Below are 20,604 nucleotides of genomic sequence, written 5' to 3'. Positions count from 1 at the left end.
TTTATTGAATACATAATCTCCAAAAATTAAAGATAAAGATTCATAATAAATTTATTCAACACATGAACAAAAAGCAGGGAAAACTCCAGCTAGTTCAGCGGCTTCTTTAGCAATTGGTAGCTATTTGCTAAAGCTGGCAAAAGGCCTTTGCTTATGACTAAAGGCTTTCTGTTCCTTGTCTTCATTAATTTATTTACACAAGTATCCTCTAGCTGGTTCCTCTTCTTTTTAGTTTCTGCACCTTTGCTCTTAATTCTCCATCATCTCTTTTGAACTATTATGGTCTGAGCTTTCCTATAAAAGATTTTCAGGTGTGGAAGGGAAAAAAATAACATATGTATGGTATGTGTCCCCAACAGTGGCATTCATCAGTGACACATGGCATTTGTGTCATTTATTTGAACTCTGAGACAAGTGCCTTTACTTCCCTTTCCGGGAGACCAATGGATAAACTCTAATGGTCTCTGCTACAAATTATTTAAATTGTGGAGTTTGTCGGCTTCAATATAGTCACAGCCATATAAGAACTATAGCCCATATTAGTGCCACTGGCTTTTCTCATCCTTAACCTTCCCTGCTATAGGCCTTCCATGGGCTGAACTAAGGATACAAAGCTGAGATGATGGGTCCCTTCCAGTGGCCATTCCTTTCATCCTTCTTGTGTGTCTTCTCCAAGAGGAGTTTCTTTCGTGACTTTTCAATGTCTGCAGGGCTGGCAGTCGTTTTTTGGTCCTGCAGCATTTTTTAAGCGTCACATCAACTATAACACTGTGAGGAAGCCTCATTACCACTCAAAAAAGTTCTGCAGGTAAGAGCTCCAGCTGGCATGTCTTGCAGAGATGGAGTGCCCCATGCATGCTTTCATCATGTCCAGGCTGTGCCTGTCACTCATTATCTGTGTACCCACTTGTCACATCCTTCCCAGGTTTTTATTATATGAGGAACTTCTTCTGGTCCAGCTCGTTCTCTGTTCTCTTTCACAGCCCAGTAGATACAACAGAATGTAAGTTATCTCTAGCAGGGTGGATGCGTGGATCCTGGTTACCAGTTTGACAAGAGTTTCCATTTTCCATGACTGTCCATGCTGCCTGTCCTTTCCTTTTGAATTTCAAATGTCCTATTTATGTCTACAAATTTCTTCCTATTTCCTTTTCTCTCTGCTTAAGACACTTCGATTTCTTTAACACTGGTCCCTATCTTGAAATGGTTTTTAGGTAAGGTATTCAAGCTGGCTGAGTTTTTAAGCCTCCTTATACTCAATTTTACCTCATTTGTATTCCTAAGTGATTTCTGTTACTTTCAGGAAAGGTGTAGTATATGTCATTTGATTCATAGCTTCATCAATGTGTCTTCCCTCTCAAAGCTAATCAAAGTTCTTTAACAGCAACAAATCTATCCTATGTCCCGTGTCCAAATTCCTCATTAGTTCAAGAAACTATCTAAGTGAAAAAGAAGATCTGAAGACTTCTAGGTAAATACGATGTATTGTTAACAGTGTGTGTAATGAAATGTATGTGTAGTCTGTAAGACATATACACAATATACCTACTAAGGAAGTTACTGAGACATTTACAAATTGTCAGAATTTATCACCATATTCTAACCACAATATGTTTTTTTTTTAATTTCAACACAAAACTTCTATGTAATTTCAACAAATCACAGTGGCCAAAACATAAACTTACTGATGCCTAATTGTCTAATGTAATGAATGAGAACCGTGATTACACAATTTATAATAGCAGAAAATATAAAGAAAATTACAAATTGACTTTCTATGTCCTCTTGTATGAAATAGACCTAAATGTAACAGGTATTTTATTAATTAAAATCTTTCTTATCATAACTGATCATGACTAAAGGTAGCTGGAAGGTGAGACAGAGGACATAAGAAGAGGAATGATGTAATGACGTAATAGCCATTTGCCACTGAGACAAAACACTCAAACACCCATACAAACCACTGACAGTTACACTTGAGTTGGCTGTTGCTCTGAGAGCCATGAGTAGTGTGGACTCTAAAATTTTATCTAAAACTTAAAGCCTCATTTATAATGAGCGATACCATCTGAGCAATGTAAAACTGCACTGGAATTCTTCATCCTGGAAAGTTAGGGTTTTGCTAAAGCCCTCACTATAATTCTCTTTAAATAATTTTCAATGGGTAACATTGCTAAGAAACTATAGAGTTAAACTAACTTAACAGCACAAAATGGGAATTATAGATCAAAAAGAAATAATCAATGCTCACCATTAAGCTTTTAAATTTTCTATTTTCTGCAATGTGAAAAAAGCCATCTCTTGTTAAAATCTTGATATGTTTTGCTTCATTATTGTACCTGTGGGCAATGAATAACTTATGAATATAAATGTGTTTTTAATCAGTAGAAATCAATAATGACCAGAGGGCATGCCCCAATAACATTATAGGAATTAATTCCAAACACAAAATATATACGTGTGCCAATACAATGGTGACAGCTAATTAACAACATGTATTTACTAGATGGGCTGAAGATACAAACAATATTTGAAGTGAGAGAAAACTTTGATCTGACTAATCACTATGTTTAATTTACTTAGTAAATTTAGTTTGAGAGTACAAAAAAAGGAGACAAAATCCAGTAGTTTATATTCTTCGAATTTACAAGAAATACACACATATCAAGTCAACAAAATATAATGTTATGAAAGAAATCTATTATACCAATTAGCAGCCTATAACACCCATTACTGTTTTCCTCGCAGATATTTTCCAGTATTAATGAACTGTCTGGATAAATGCATTATTTCTGCTGCAATTAGAACCTTGGTTTTCAACTTCAGTGTTATATGTGTCACATGACCTACACAGTTATGAACACAGGAAATCTATTTCTACAAGACCACTTGTCCTACTTACTTAATGCTAATTGCATATTCTCCAGACTCTTTGGTCCTGTGCCTTACAAGGTAAGTACTATTCACCCTGTTAATAAGTTCCGTTTCTGCCTGCAGTCTTTCCATTGGGCCAGCATACCTGTGAGAAGACAGAAAAATTAGATGGATGTATCTGAAAAGAGAGGCTAAATATAAGTATTTGCCGTGGCTTTAAGTGTATGCTAATTACATTGCTTTACATAATGATTTGGAAAATCTCTCTAATATGTCTAAACACAAATATAGTACAATGTTAACATCAGCAAAATGAACAATGCCTAAAGAGCCAGTGAGCACCAGTAAACATGAGATAAACAGAAGGGACGAAGACAAGAGAGTCAGAAGATTAGGAACAGATAGGAAGAAGAGTTACCGGAGGCATAGCCCTACATACGACACAGATAGAGAGGGAGGGAGGGAAGGAGGGAGGGAGGGAGGGAGGGAAGGAGGGAGGGAGGGAAAGACTTCAAGACTTCACCTTTCCTATGTATACTATCAAATTTCTTTGGAGGATCTTTTTTAAATGACTGAAATAATTTAAATTATTATAAAATAATTATTATTTAGATGTGAGATTAATTATCTTAGTTCACAATTTTGACAAACAAATTTCTAAAGAAACAAACTTTCAAAAGAAATCATTTTCAAAAGCAGATATCTTTAAAAACCAGAGCTCAAGTTTCCCTAGACTATATGGCCCTTAAGCACAACTAAACTCTGTCAAAACAATAACTATCATAGTAAAATATCCAAACTCTGAATTAAATTATTCTTGCATGACCTCTCACATCAAATGTAAGCACTCCACATAGTGGCAAGGGTCAAAGATCTGGAGCAACAGAAATTAAAAGGAAACTACATTTGTACTGGTTCTTTTCAAGCTAATTAATTCATGAATTAATATTCAAGATAAGTATCTGACTCACATATAAAATCATAAACTCAGTATAAATGTATGCTTTAATCTACACTATTTATTTAAAATGTACACAGTAGACATTCAACAAAAGTTGGTGGAGTCGGATATAGGTAGTCTTCAACCATGCATAAAGGGACGTTAGCGGCATTTTGTGCCAATGACACAGTTTTAAGGCAGTTATGATAACCTACAACTTATTAAGATCTAGTACAGCCTGCTTCGTGCTTACCTTATCTGCTTTATCTCTTCTCATCCCTGCATCTCTATTCCCATCCTTCTGTATGTAGGGCTTGTCAGATCCCTTGTACACTGTGCTCTTATGTGAATACACACTTCTAGCAACACAGTTAATTTGTTTGTTCAGGTTAAGAGACTCTTCCTGTGTATCCATCTTAAAGGCTAAAGACTGCCCTGTATCTGCATGCAACCCTCACTCCATCATTCTGTCTAGCCATCACCACGAAAAAGAAATTGTGTGAGTGTGTGTGTGTGTGTGTGTGTGTGTTAATTGACTTAAAATATAGTTTTAAAAACAATGAAAAGCAGCAATCTATCATATAAGCATTCTACTCCAAGTCCTGGGTCTAATATTTAATCAGTTTATTTTCCTTTATTACTGTATAGGTATTTTAAATAACTGTGTTTATGCTAAAATTCATTAACTTCTAACTGGGGACATAAGCAAGGAAAGCCAATTTTCTCCTGACATAAGCCTATTCTGTCACAGACAGAATGTCTTTCTGCAACATCTGTAAACACAAGCCATCATCCAGCCCATTTTGAGCAGTGTAGAAGTTTTAAAATATTTGACTTGTAAAAAGGTAAGCATGGGAGTTTGTATGGGTTGCTTTCTATCTTTAACGGTTCTTTCTAAATTCCATACATAAACTCTCTATCATTGTATTTTCAATGGTATATATTCTACTTGTAAAGTTTTCATTCTTAACCCAATGGCTTCTGAGTTCCCCACTCTCCCAAACTACCTGATCCTTTCTGCCCTCTAAGCCTGCTGCTCCACTCCTGGATTCTGCATTTTTTCTTTTCTTTGGATTAATAATTAATCCTTAGTTTTTCTATAAATGAAGTATTACATTCAACATTTTAAAGGACAACACTTAGGTAAATACTTCATTTTAACCAACACTTAATTTGTAGTTTGGTTGGGAGGAGGATTCTAAGTGAGAAGTGATTTTGCCTCTTAAATATTAAATGGCATTACATTGTTATCTTTTAACTTCCAATTAATTTCATTCTAATTTCTCACTCATTGGATGTGACTGGATATTTTCTTCCATGGAAGCTTTCAGATTCTATATTTTATCTATTAGAAATTTTTAATGATAATGTACTTTTTAATTTTTCAGTAGCCTCTCCAAAAAGGTAGGCATGGCATTGACCTCTGGGAAATGCATTATTTCTTTAGTAATTGATACCCTTGGGCATTTTTTTGTGTGTGTGTGTCTTTCCAGATTTCTTATGAGTCAAAAACTAGCAAACATTCATGTCAATTATCTAATTTTAAAAATATTTCTCCCATTATTTCTTTATTTGATGTTTTTGAAATTTTTCTTAACCTTATATATTCCCAAGCTCCTATATTAATTTATAAAAGCTCTCCAATTCTCAGATCATTCCTCTTACAAAAGATTTGTTATATACTTCAAAGTTTTCCTCAAGTGTCTGCTTTTTCTTTATTGCTTGTTCATGTATAAGGAAGCAGAATCTAGGAATGACTGAGGGTCCTGTGTGCAGGTCCAAAAATACCACTGGGCAGAAGTCTGCTAATTTGGCAAAAATCTGATAATTGGACTGGGAACCATCCAAATGTTAGGGGTTTGGATATTTTACTGAGTTCATTCAGTTTTTAAAGAGTTCTCTAAACTCATTGTTTCATTCAAAGAAAGGGTGCAGTGTGAGACAATTTACTCCCATGCCAGATCTAAGCTATATGAAGGCAGTAGGGTTTTACACTTTGGATTTAAAGACTTCTTTAGTACAAGTAGTTTGCATAATGGCATCACAGCAGCCTCTGCTGAGCCTAGCCTTTCCAAGTTGAAACCCTGTAAGTTTCTGTTTCCCCATGTAATACACATAACAACACTGTCTCTTGGCAAAATGTAAAAAGCCGGGTTATTTGACTACAGGGAAAAGACAACAGAAGCCTTGGCATCTACCACACTCAGACTTTCAAAGGGTTCACAGTCCTCAGCCTCAGATCTCATCCCAACATTTCACACATTTCATACATAAAACATGGACAGTTGAAGGCAACCTTGTTGATTTTCTCTTTTATTTCATGGTCTCTAGAAGTAATATTCACTTGGAGGGATCAACCTACTTAAAACATGGAAACAACTAACAAATAAAATAAATGGATGATGTTGAGTCTCATGTTTCTGAAATTCACAGTTTTCATGAGTGATTGATAGTTTTGTTCCCATGTCGAAGATATTTCACATGGAACTTTCGACTTAATCTGAATGAACTGACTAGGGTGCTCAAGGAAAGAAAATTTAATCTAAAATTTTTACACTGTAATATCTTTGTTAATTCCTATATTTAAGGTGTTTCCAATGTCTTGGTATCTTGATTTGTTTTAATCATTAGGAATAATGTTTTTCTAACTGTTTATAATTCAACAGAATTTTACATACTTGGAAGAATGACTTAGAAAAAGGAGAAGCAAGTATAAACCTGCCCACCCTCTTGTTTCTGGACAATTTGCAGGTACCTGCTCATGTTATTCAATAAAACCCATGAGGTGGTGACATTAGGACTTATCTCTAAAATTATAAACATTTTAATCTCGCTGCATGAAAAATACGCTTTCATTTCTATTACTAATTTGGTTTTAAGTTCCATAGTAACAAAAATTTCAAAATTGTCCTCAAAAATATTAAAATGTAGCAAAGACTCCCAATTTGATCACAATTTCTTTGGCTAGCTCAGCGCTGAAGCCAAGAAGAGTACAGCAGAGAGTGCAGGTAATGACAAGGAAGGCAGAAGTGACAGCTGGAAAGCAGCAAGAAGTCTGGGGAGAATTCCATACACTAAAAAGGGTTCTGGCCTTTTCTTCAAACTGGCGATAGACCAAAGTAATCAGGTTACACTGATTACATTGACTTCACCCTTTTCTCTCAAGTAATAACAATGACAGTAATATCTTTCATGTACGAACTTTTGGAAAATTTTTATTACATGTGAAAACACATTTATTCAGGACAAACAGAAAGTGGAAATGGTTTACAACCTTACCTTTAATGTGAAATAAAATATGTAAAGTGGTAAGTGCATATAAAATACTCAGCATATACTGCTTATTATAAGCTGATGAAATACTAACTATTCTGCTTCTTATGTATAGTTTTAAAGTTGAAAAAAATAATAAAGTAATAACAACCATCACTGACCATTGCCATCCTTGGTTCTGCTACCTCCTCTACCAGCATCCCACTGGTAAATATGCTTCATCTACACCTGCTATGTTTTTCCTAGTTGAAACATTCCTTCCATGAAGGAGAGAGGGCCCTTGAGGCTCATGACTTAAACTAAAGATCACACTTCTGAGAGAAGAGAATCTTGGAAGTTTCTCAAGGACCCCTTTCCAGCAGTCTGAGAAGGAGTACGCAGTGGCTGGGAGATGGAGACTTAATAGCTGAACTACAAGGAAGAGATTCTTAGACTATTAAGCTGGGCCCAGCATTGCCACGTTTATAAGAGGTAACCTGGGTTGAGGTGGGATTTTCACTGATACAGTTGCTTTTATGTCATTCCTGATCCCTGTAACTCCTGCTTGAAATGCCAGGAGAAACTCATTTCTTCACTGAGCTGGACAGTGGTCAGTCACTACTTTGGCCTGTTATGGCCTCACTTACTGTGATGAGAAGACATGTGTGTTCCTCTTCCTTGGTAAAATGGGTCAAAACAACAAGACCCAAATCAGACACAGTTATATCTTATTCCACCATCCTACACTGGAAACTATAATTTTGGATATCATCTTTTTGAGGTAATTCTTAGGTTTGGATACTATAATTAATGTTTTCTTCTCTGCTTCTTGAGATTTTTTTTCTTTCCAAAATGTGAGCTACATCATGATATATCCCATTCCTTTCTGTGTCTGTTATAGACATTTATGGTTCAGTGCACTCTCATACACACACCTACAAACACCATTAACCAATCACGATACAGAATGACTTGCAGTATACAAATTCATTACGGTGTTTTGTTACATGTGAAACCACCTTTAGCCAGGACAAATGGAAATGGAACATGGTTTACAGCCACACATTTAAGGTGTCCTCAAGCTAGGAGTACGGTATTTCAACTTAGCAGCATAAACATTTTTAATACTTACCAGGGTTGGCAAGAATAATCTACTGGCTTAGGTACCTAGGACATAAAAAGGCAAAAATAGATTAAGTTTACTTAAGGGTAGCTTTTAGAAATCAATCATTAATTCAGTTCAGCTGAGTCAGCCCAATAAAACCCATAAGTAGCACAGGCCCAGGACTACCCGCTGGCAAGTTTACACAGAATGAATCATAGTATATGTCAGATAAGTAGAAAATAATTCATTTTGCTTTATTTCATTCTTCCATGCATTTTTCTACAATACCTTCAAGGGAAGAGATAGCAGAAAAAATATGAACCAGAAATTTTCAACATTTACTACAAGACAGTCCAATCCAGCCTAGAAAGCTAAAATGAAAATGTTATTAGGGAAACCAAATAGCCCTTCCCTTCCCTCAAACAAATAAACAAACAAACAAAGACATGTGAAATAAACTGGACACACTGGATGTAGATGCTATTTTGTAATATAAATTCTAAACTCCAATTCCAAAATCTTCCAACAAGAAAATGTTTTATCTGTTAAAAAAATCATGAAAAATATCCACATTTTCCATTTTTTATATATAGAGATGTACACAAGTGAAGATATTACATTTTGCGGACAAATAAAGCGTATTCTAGCTGATGGCAGCAACTAGAAAATGAAGAAAGCCAACGTATGTATAGCAGTAGTCAAAAAATGCACAATAAAACACATGCTACAGAAGAGGTGGCTATTTACAAGCTATTGAGGAAAAGGTAGACTATAGATCATCTGCTTTGAGTTTGCAAAACCTTCATGAATCAGCCAACTTTTGACAGATTCCATGATGTCCCTGGGTCTTTTCCATTAGAAGAGATGGGCAAAGAAGGAAGAGAGGAATGGGCGAGAACTTCTGCACACTTCACCTGAGGTCGGTCTCTCCTCTGTTTGGAAAAGAGTGTATATCCAGGAAGTAAGGAGTGACATATAATGAGGCTATTCCATCCCAAAATTCCCCAGAGAAGTCTGTGCTTCTTCAGTGGGTATGTTCTGTTATGTGAGATCCTTGACTACTGTTCCATTTTGCTTTCTGTCACTGTAATAAAACACTGACAAACAAACAAACGAACAGAAAACTAAGGGGAGCAAGGCATAATTATCTTGTACTTCCAGATCATAATCCATTATTTAGGAAAGTCGAGGCAAGGACTCAAGGTAGAAGCTTGAGGCAGAAAGCAAAGAGTAACGCTGTCTGTTGGCTTGCTTTCTGGCACGTGCTTAGCTAGCTCTTTTATATAGCCCAGACACATCTGCTTAGAGATGGTGCTGCCCACAGCCAATAATATAACCAACCGCTTTGTCATCTCAGATCTCTGTTAACACAGGCATCCCATCATTGAAACTGAAGTTATGGATTCTTATATTCCCACAAAGCATGTGTCTTGTCTCAAAGCAGGAAGTTAACTGGTTAAATTCTAACTTTAGATGGTTTTCTGTAAAAAGCAGTTGATGGTTTCTCAGTTAACTTCTTTTAGCCCAAGCTGAAGGGATTACTGGCTTCACTACTCTATCAGGGCTTTTGTGTTTACACACAGAACCTGAGGTTTCTCCCTTCTAGGACTCCATCTTTTCTATTGTTTTCGCTCATGACTATTATGGTGCTTCAAACTTCATACTCTGATTCTTCACGGCAGAGAAGTATATGGTTTCTATCTTAAGTTTGGCCATCCTTAGTGCTACAGCCTCATGCTTGTATCCAAACCAGGCAATTCAATAGCACTCCCAGCTCCACTGGTCAACCTTCCTGCTAGCTAGTAGCCTCAGACAGCCTTTCATTACTGTTTAGTATTTATTGGTTACCTGGGAACCACTAACATGATAGCTAGTCCCAGGCTATCACCAGCAGAATACTTTCAATTACTGCTGTTTTTTAGTATTGAATCTAGTTATTAATGCTTTTTACAGACATTTGTCTTTTCTCTCAAGTTGGACTTCATGTCATTTTTAATATTCTGAAGTTTCATTAAAATATATCTGGTTGTTAATTAATTTTTAATTACTCATCTTGATTTTTAAAATTAGTTTTCCTGTAAAATCTGGAAAGTTCTTGTCTATGATTTATTTGAGTACTGCTTTTCTACAATTATCTTTAATCTCCACAGTTTGCTACATTTGAATTTTATCATTTCATTCTCTGTTACAGTTTTCCATTGCCTCATCTCTCCGGACTCATTTTAGAAACTTCTTCAGATTTTTCTTCCAATTTTCTACTCAACCATGTTGGATAGGCCATCTAATATACCCATTAAGATCTTTGCTTCAATTACTCGTCTGAGTCTTTTATAGACAGGCCCAGATAATCATGTAGTGTGATAATCTCCTCCTCTCTCCTTTTTAGTTTTCAGTTATGTTAAATATAGATTTAGATATCTTGTCCTGTATCTGCTACATGAATATATATTTTTCGTTGACTATATTTTTCTTCTGTTAACCTTAGGCTAAAGTGGTCCATTTCCTCATCAGTTGGATGGTTCCAACATGTAGATTCATAGCCCCTGAAGGTTTTATCTGTAATGGCCCTTTGGAGGCTGTCTGTGAAGAGGCTAAAAACCAGGCAGAATATGTATTATTTTTTTAAGTTAGGGAACAACTGATGTTGAGTCATTTTAATTATATTTCTTGCTGAGAATGATTTACGTAACACGGCTCATGTGACTTCCAGCCCTACATATGGATGACTTTTACACTTAAGTTTAGAAATCATTAAAAGGAGATCACTGTCTCTTTTTTACTAATCTACACCAGAACTGAGACCAACAGAAATGGGGTAGTGTTTTCCTGGAACAGGCCCTAACAACTGCCAGATTCACACTCATCCAAGTTTGCACTGTGTTGTAGTTCAGGCTTGGTCTCTAATCACTCTGGTCCATAAATTAACGACCTCATCTATGTACAGCAGTTTGTCCCCCAACCTGGAGGCTCCCACTAGCATGCCTCAGAACTTTTGAAGGGAAAGAATAACACACATAAAAAAAAATAAGTTTTCAGCTCAGAATAGAATTCATAACACTACTCATGGATCCCTAATTCACAGTTTATACCATCATCAAGGGATGCAGTTTTCAAGATCGTGCAACCTGTTCCTCTCTTTAATCTGTTTACTTTCTGTTTACTTTGTTTCATTCAGGTGGTTCTATAGCTAAAAGATAGTCTATAATTTCATTACGTAAGCATCTCACTTTAGTACCTATTTATTACTTTAAGCTATAAGAGCATTGACATTTAGCTGGTTGTTTTATTCCTGACTATGTATTACTGTACAACTCTTTAGTACCTTAAAATATCTATATATGATTTTCCTTTTTTTTTTGGTAGGGTTTATGGTAGGATTCTATAAGCTGATTTCATTTGCTAATTATCTGCATGCATCGAGGGACCCACGTTTGCTTTTTTATCCTTTTGTTCATCCATTCAACAAATTTAAATACATTTTATGCCAGACTATTTTTAAACAAAACTCCTAAAACTCATGCAAGATGCTGTAAACAGAAAATAGGGCTTTGTATACTAAATGCTTATTAGGGCTCCCAAATGCCTGAATGTTAAAATCTCTTGCCACTTGCTGTTATGTAAACATTGCTGCTTATATTTGTACCTGTGAGATTCAACCAATCTATCTGTAGCAAATAGAACAGCAAATCTCTGTTTTGAAAAATTCTCTTTGCTTTTCAAAAATAATTAAGCTTGGATAAATGGTGTAAGATTACATTCCCAAATTAAAGGTGACAGATATTACCCTTGTAATATCGAAAAGAATGTGCAGTTGAGAAGTATAGAAGCCATGGGAATGTAACAAGAACTACTGTTTAAGAATTTTGAGGGCATTTCCCATCTTAATCATATTCATAAAGAAATTTCATCATACTGTATTCATTAACTTTAAGATTGTAAGGAAAATTATGATGTTAACATAATACTAACCCACATAGAAATGAATCAATTCCACAAAGCATAATCTTCTGTGATATTCATCCATATTATTTGAGTAATAGTCATTGTAGTAGTTTGAATAAAAATGGCCCCCATAGGCCCCATAGGGAGTGGGTATGAGGAGGTGTGGCCTTGTTGGAGTAAATGTGTCTCAGTCTGTTCCTGTTGCCTGCTGATCCAGATGTAGAACTCCTGCTCCTTCTCCAGCACTATGTCTGCCTACATGCTTCCTGCCATGATGATAACGGACTAAGCATCTGGAACTATAAGCTAGCTCCAATTAAATGTTTTCTTTCATAAGAGTTACCATGGTCATGCTGTTTCTTCACAGCAATTAAAATTCTAAGAGAGTCAGTCATCCATTCCTGTTTTATCCATTTTCAGAAAATTTCATTATGATATTAAATAAACAAAAGAGACATTCTAAAGCATGGAAAATGTATTCAGAGACCTGGTTAAAAAATTGTGAACTTTTTGTCCTCTACTTTGCTTTCAAAGACCCCAGTTGAAGAGCAATGACTTCCCGTAACCTGGGTGACCAGGGGTAGGTTAGATCATTTACCCTCAACGAGGAAAGAAAACCTTGCTCAGTACCATCTACTCTGTGGCTTTGGGTTACTTTCCCTAAAGATGTTGAAACAATATTGTAAATTCTAAGTTTGTTTTCATGCTACATATCCTTTCTTGACATTTGAAGTATTTTCAGCACAAATTAAAGTATATTCTGTGAGATTAGACCATGTAAGTCCTGCTCTCCTGTGAAAATATTAACAAAACCAATGAGCATCTAGGCAGTCAATATCCTGTACACCTTCTTGCACAATTGATCATAGTAACAAAGGTAAAATAAAATGAGATGGAAGTGAAATATGGGAACTTACACATGGAGATGGTTTGACAGCATCACTTGGGAAAAATCCAACCTCTCCTGAAGCTAAGTTTCGTCCCTAAGCAAGAAAAAGAAAAAGCACTGTTGAGAACAAAATAATAAAGCCATGCTGTTGTTTATACAGTATTGTTCATCTCAGCATCCTCAGGGTTCCTTGCCTATTGCATTCAGAACTCAGCATTGATTCACAGGCCCAGAAGAAGCAAAGGCTTCTTCTTTCCATGTGGTTTCAAGTTATGGTTATAAAATAATCGATCTACTTGTTAACCTACCATTTGAATTTTAAGACCATTACATCTCTCAGTCTTATGTGTCTAATAAAGTTTGATGATTACAAAGTTCTTACTGCACTTTGCATAGCATTCTGAGTTTTCATTAATTCTTGTATTGATCCTTTATGATAGAATATAATATATGCATATACATTTTATACATATGTCTATATATACATATATATGCATATGTGTGTATATATATATATTTTTTTGGAGGTGAAAGGACAAGCTTTACAATGATTTTTCCAAGTCATATTATAAGAGAAAATTATGGAATTATGGTTCTTTTAAGTCTAACATTTCAACTTCCCTTCTTTACTAGATCAATAATAGGTCTTAATCTATCAATTATAGAATAAAGAACACAGGAGAAGCAGTAATGGTTTTGTAAGAGTGAATGATGGCCAGTATAATACCATACACTTCCTCAGCACAAAACTGACACAGGGCCTCCTTATCTTTCCACTCTGCTCCTCTTCCAAAGCTTAGATGCCCATTCTCTCATTTCCTATTTAATGAATTTCTCAAGCTGCAGACCCTCACTGGATACCCAACTAGCTCACTCATGGCTCCTTCACATACCCTTAGCAGCATATAAAGTAGTAGCACAAACTTATCAGAATGGACAATTATTATTCTACATGGTTATCTCTATGACTAGTCCATGAGTTCTTTGAAGTCTTCCACAAGGTCTTAGTTATTCTGTATAATCTGATGTTGGATGCATAGCAAGTATTCAATAAACATTTTCTAAGTATCTTCCTCTCAATCTGATAGTCCCATGATAACCACTACTATGAGCTCAAATTATGCCACAGATAGTAAAATACACCATACTTAATTTTTATTTCTAGCTGCTAAAAAGGAATCAAGCTGTTTCTATATGAAGGTATCTCTTCAGTGAAATTCTCTGACCTTTTTATGGCATTTTATGTAATGAGTGTGTCTTTTTTTAAAAAAAAAATTTTTATTGGATATTTTATTTACATTTCAGATGTAATCCCCTTTCCCCATTTCCCCCCACCCAGAAACCCTCTATCTCTCACAGCTAATCACTGAACTGATCACAGGGTTCTCAATGGAGGAGTGAGAGAGCAGACTGAAGGAGCTGGAAGGGTTTGTAGCCCCATGGGGAGAGCAACAATACCAAAGAACCAGAGCTCCCAGGGTCTAAACCACCAGCTTGGGAGCACATAGAGAGGGACCCATGGCCCCAGCTGTATATGTAGGGGAGGATGACATTGTCAGGCATAGGTGGGAAAGGAAGTCCTTGGTCTAGTGAAGGCTGGATGCCCTAGTGTGGGGGAAAACATGGGTGGGGAGGTGGGAGTGGGAGGGTGGGTGGGGGCATATCCAATGAGTGTGTCTTATATAGCATGTGTATATAGCGAGTTTGTAATGTCAGAAAACAGAAATGGTGGAAGTAAGTCCATTGAATTGGATAGCTTATGAGCATGCATTGACAGATACATTTAAATTATTTTCCATTTTAGTACCAAGTAGACTACAGGAAATTGATGAATGAAACTAAGTCACCCTGATGTTTGAGGAAGAGACTATAGCTTCATAAGAAACATTTTTCCATACAAACTAGGACCACTTTAAAGTAAATAGTAGCAACCAACAATCATGCCAGGATAAAAGGTGTAAGTTGTGATTATTCTGCATCTTGGTGATGGCAAGAGCATGTAAAGAGCTCATCAAGAGCCATATATATGCCAATGCCTCGCTTTACACCTTTGCCATCTAATGTGCCAAAAAGAAGTCTGCAGTTGAACTCTCTTCCTGATAAGATATCTCTTGGTGCGCTCTTTAAAATCTTGCATATTGAGTGAAGGCCATGGAAGCATAGGACAACATGAACTGCTAGAAGTTGAACACCACAATCATGAACAGTGATGTGTAAGTAGCAGAGGTGAAGTAGTAGTATAAACATGGTAACAGTATTCAATTTCTGAGCTGGGCAGTGGCGGCACATACCTTTAATCCCAGCACTTGGGAGGCAGAGGCAGGCAAATTTCTGAGTTCAAGGCCAGCTTGGTCTACAGAGTAAGTTCTAGGAGAGCCAGGGCTACACACAGAAGCCCTGTCTCGAATAAAAACAAAAACAAACAATCAAAAAAGATTCAATTTCTGAGTTTTCACTGACACGTTGAAAAAATGCATCTATATTAAAGAACATGAAAAATGAAAAGCAAGGCTGAGAAGCTGGCCAAGAAAGAGGATATATAATGAGCTATGGAAAAATCTTCTGGATGCAAAGATAATTTTCTCTGTTGAAGAGAATTTTCTCTTTTTAATGTTTAGCTTATCTATTAGTTAAGTTTTCTTTGAAGGGTTCAGGGTGAGAGTTACATGTGCATATATCCTAGGTTTTCTTTTGATCAGAAAACCTGTTAGGTCAAACAAACTCTGGGTATTTTGGGTCTTACCTCACCTCAAAGACAAGCACCACAGCAGATTTTAATGAAGAGATTACAAATGGTCATGTCAGCTGTGTTTTAACTCCTGGCCATATACCCAAAGGATGTTCCACCACGCTACAAGGGCCCGTGCTCCACTATGTTCATAGTGGCCTTATTTGTGATACCAGAAGCTGGAAACAACCCATATGTCCCACATGGAAGAATGGACACAGAAAATGTAGTTCATTTCCACAGTGGAATACTATTTAGCTATTAAGAATGAGAACATCATTTTTGACTGTGGGATGGCAACCCCATCCCGACACTTGATGTCCTGTCTTTCTACTGGAGGTGTATTCTACAAGTTCCCTCTCCCCACTGTTGGGCATTTCATTTAAGGTTCCCTCTCTTTGAGTCTTAAGAGTCTCTCACCTCCCAGGTCTCTGGTACATTCTAGAGGGTCCCCTCACTTCCTATCTCCCGAGGTTATATAGTTCCATTCATTCTGCTGGCCCTTGGGGCTTCACTCCTGGTCCTCCCCCCACCATACCTGATCATGTTCCCCTTTTCTCTCTGTCCCTTCCCCTCCCCTCTCCCACCCAGTTGCCTCCCTCCCTCTACCCTCTGCTTTCTTCTTCCTCCCAAGTGGGATTTAAGCATCCTCACTTGGTCTCTTTGGCTTGTTAAACTTCTTGAGTTCTGTGGATTGTGTCCTTGGGAGTGAGGGCATCAAGTGGAGGGATGGGGTTGCCATCCCACAGTCAAAAGTTCTGACTCAGAATTGCTCCTGTCTAAAAGAACTGCAGGGACAAAATGGAGAAGAGACTGGAAGAAAGGAGGTCCAATGACCTGCTCAAATTGGGACCCATCTTAAGGGGAAGCTCCAAGCCCTGACACTATTGCTGGTGCTATAATGTGTTTACAGACAGACGCCTAGCATGGCTATCCTCTGAGAGGCCCAATAAGCAACTGACTGATACAGAAGCAGATTCTCACATACAACAAATGGCCTGAATTTGGGGACCCCTGAGGTTGAATTAAAACAAGGCTGGGAGAAGTTGAGGAGGAGGACAACCCCATAGGAAGACTAGCAGTCTCAACAAACCTAGACCCCCAACTTAGACACTGAGCCACCAACCAGGCAGCATACACTAGCTGGTCTGAGGTCCCTGAAACATATACAGCAGAGGACTGCCTGGTCTGTACTCAATAAGAGAAGATGCACCTAATCCTTAAGAGACTTGAGGCCCCAGGGAATGGGGAGGCCTGGCAGCATGTGGGGAGGTGTGGGGGTGGGGAGATCCTTTTGGAGACGGGAGGAGGAATGGGATGAGTAACTGTTAGAGGGCAGAACAGGAGGGGGATAATTACTGGATTGTAAAAAAAGATTAAGTATAATAATAAAAAAGAATTTCTCTTAATGAAATGCCACAGCAGTACAGTTTTATTTGTATAAGGATCACACATGCTCCTTAAGACAAAGATGTGGAAGCTACTGTGACCTATCTTAACAGATGAATGAGGTTACAGTTCCTTTCTACTCCTATAAGACATTAGTCCTAGTTCTGGGAGATAATGCATGCTATATTCAGTGATTTCCATTTGAAACTGCCACCCTGCAACATTTGGAGGATTCAAAACAAAGCAGTGTGTAGGCGGGATGTCTTTGGCTCTTTGGTGGATGTGTGTGGGATGCACATTGATAATTCATTAATACTAACGGGTGGAGCAGCTGTCAATGCCCTAGACATGGATGGTACTGCAGGCTGTAACGAAGAAATAAACCACCCTCCAAGGCAATGATTCAGGGCACTTAATGTGATGATCTACCTATGAGGATTTTACTAACCTTGATAAAAGACAATACATCTGAATTTTCTTTTTTTAACCTTAGATGAGAATTTTATTTTGGATCAAATAATCAGCTTGGTATCTTTTTTATGTCTATTACAAATGCCAGACATAGAGAATAATCTTGTACTTACGTTCCTGTCTGATATCTGTTCTGTAAGTCCTTTAACATATTCAAGGTCAACTTGAAAACATTCCTGTTTGGCACTGTATGTCACCTGATATACAGTACACTATCTTTGTATGCATCTATTCTGTGGGGAATCTTGCATCATATGATGGGACATTTGTAAATTTAACATTACCGGTTGAGTCTTTTTAAGAAATACTTTCTTTGGAAAGGAAAGGACCTGAGAAAATAGGTCAAGAATTGCATGTGTTGAGAATAGAGGGACATTTACAACTCATTAAATAAATTGAAGCAGACACAAAGAAAACATTAAATTATAATTTATACAATAACAATTCCTTCTTTTCTGAAAAGCAGACTGCATCTGTAGGAAATATTAAATTAAAATTATTGACAATTTTCTCTGATATTCCTGAATATCACAAATACAAATGCACAGTCAGGCTCTTACTTATTCCTAACTGACCTTAGGTTTTAAGTATTCCTCATTTTTCTTTAAAAGAGTGTACAGTGGATCATAATGAATTTAAGCTATTTTAGATTTGCCAGTAGGAATAAACCTGTAATCTACCTGTAGAGAGAAACATATTAATGCTTGCCAGGATGCCAAAGCTAAAACTGCAGTTTTAAACCCACAGACAAGAAAGGCTTAACATGACGGAAGATGTCCTCCAAAAAAATCTTAATCGTAAATTGCTTGGCTTCTAACTTTGAGGTAAAAAGGAGGGGAACAAATTGCTTTAAGAAAAATACCACATCTCTTCTCTGTGGCTCATTTATCCCCTAATACTATCTGGATTGGAGCTTTAATGCACTCCTGGAAGCGTTCGGAATGATTTGAAACAGATTTGGAAAGCCAAATGTAAAAAGGCTAGATTAATGGTTATTCATGAAAGGTGGGAAATTCTACCCCACGACAGTGCCCTAAACACTCAGAATATATGCATGTTGGTCCTGTGAGATTACTGAGCAGTTCATCTCACATGGCTAGTGACCAGAGCAGCTACCCTGCCCAGTCCTGTCTCCATTATCACATTATTATTTATAAGAAAGAAATAGCCAGAACCCCGGGAGGGGAGAATGTATAGAAAGGGCATGAATTGTTGGAATATAGGTAAATAAACAGGGATTAGTTTATGGAATGAACGTAGGTAGAAATTAGATATTAAGTAAATTAGATAGATAAATAAAACAATTGTGAGCACTATTTGTATAATTATTCTGATGAGCTTTGTAAAGACAAGTAAGGAAACAAGTGCCCCAATAATGAGAGGAGAGGTGATCAGAAATGAGACCAGTCGGGAACTGGCATCCACTAAAAGGTGATCTGTGGTTACAACTGTGGCCATATTGTAAGAGCCACATTCTGTGAGACATATGTCTAAGGTAGTTCTTAAAATATGTGGAAAGGTAGTGTCACAGGAAGGGTCACCAGAATAGCTTGCTTTGTTTCCTAATCTATTATAAAGAGCTGCACAGCCATAGGCAAGTCACAGTGGTAAGCAATGATGACAACAAGATTTCCCATAGTTATCTCATCAGGGTGTTTTAAAGATTGAAGAATTAATATTTATGGAAGCCATTTGAAGATGCTGTGTAGTCATTTTCTGTTTTATCTGCAATATTGTCTTCAATTTTTCTCAAATTGTTCTTTTAAATTTTCACTGCTTAATTAAACAGAAGTCAGTGTATAACCCCATTATCCTACTCGTATCTAGGCAACTATACTAATTCACAAAAAACATGGACTTCCATTATCATGTTCATTTCAATGGCCAGTCTATGCTCTGGAGAGGTTGGTGCTTTAAACAGAGGTTTTATTGTAAGCAAATGTATTCTTTCATCAGTCACTGCCTCCTAAATGGCTATTTTCCTGCCGATGCACACTGGCAGTTGTCAGACACCATTGTGCAGAGTTAAGTACTTACTGACCACTATGAAGACCCCCACAGTCTACATGTAGATACACAAAGGAACAACACAAAAGCTGCCCTTTTTGGCTAGTGTATGAATTTTTAAAAACTCCTGAAGTTAAATAAAGACTTCAAATTCCTATTCCTGACGTTGGTCACTTCTACATAAGGACCAATTTTAACATATAGTTCTGCCAAACTTCATCCTTGGGTGCCATCTTTGAAATCATACTTATTTTCAATTCATATAGGTTGATCATTAGATCCAGTCATCAAACTATATGGCAAAGGCCAATTATAGCTGATAGTTTTTCTAATGTATACAGAATTGTTATCTATTACTCCATCTCTGGAATTTTGGCTGATGAGAGCGAAAAAAATAACAGTTAAGGGGCTGGAGAGATGGCTCAGCGGTTAAGAGCACTGACTGCTCTTCCAGAGGTCCTGAGTTCAATTCCCAGCAACCACATAGTGGCTCACAACCATCCGTAATGGGGTCTGATGCCCTCTTCTGGTGTATCTGATCACAACAACTGTGTACTCACATTCATAAAATAAATAAATCTTTAAAAAAAAATAACAGTTAAGATCAAAAGTTGTAAAATGAGAAAAGAAAAATAAAAACCAACTATAAAAGCAGAAGCTGCATTGCTATGCTTGTTGGATGGGAGGGGAGTGTAACAATGGTATTCTCTCTGCAATATTTCAGAAATGACTACAGCAAAGTCTCTGTATTTCTCCAATAAGAAAGGGAGCTCCCAACGTGTTATTTGTATCTTGAGGTGTTCCTTCTAACTCTTACTGGGTAATATGTACATGATGCAATCCGGACTCATACTCTCCGGACAGTGTTATCTTTCTTTCTAGCAAAATAAACAAGAATGTTCTTTGATAGAAGAAAATTAGTCGGCAAAGTAAATCCAAATAGCTGAGCCCAAACTCAGGTAGTTGCACAATCCAAAATCTGTAAAGAAGAGCAAGGTCTGGCCACA

At 37.0% G+C, this 20,604-nt stretch overlaps 1 protein-coding gene across 1 annotated transcript in view; it reads right to left on the bottom strand.

The window, feature by feature from the left end:
• Positions 1 to 20,604, bottom strand: part of Vav3 (vav guanine nucleotide exchange factor 3) — a 248,198-nt gene that overhangs the window by 25,737 nt on the left and 201,857 nt on the right. The window contains exons 21-24 of the mRNA XM_028757283.1: positions 13,031 to 13,096; positions 8,199 to 8,233; positions 2,903 to 3,019; positions 2,252 to 2,339 (exon numbers count right to left, since the gene is read on the bottom strand). Of these exons, the coding sequence (XP_028613116.1) occupies positions 2,252 to 2,339; positions 2,903 to 3,019; positions 8,199 to 8,233; positions 13,031 to 13,096 (306 nt within the window). The remainder of the gene's footprint in view (positions 1 to 2,251; positions 2,340 to 2,902; positions 3,020 to 8,198; positions 8,234 to 13,030; positions 13,097 to 20,604) is intronic.

This window comes from Grammomys surdaster, unplaced genomic scaffold, assembly GCF_004785775.1.
Source record: "Grammomys surdaster isolate TR1022 unplaced genomic scaffold, NIH_TR_1.0 126158, whole genome shotgun sequence".
Lineage (NCBI taxonomy): Eukaryota > Metazoa > Chordata > Mammalia > Rodentia > Muridae > Grammomys > Grammomys surdaster.
This window is presented reverse-complemented; position numbering and strand designations above follow the sequence as displayed.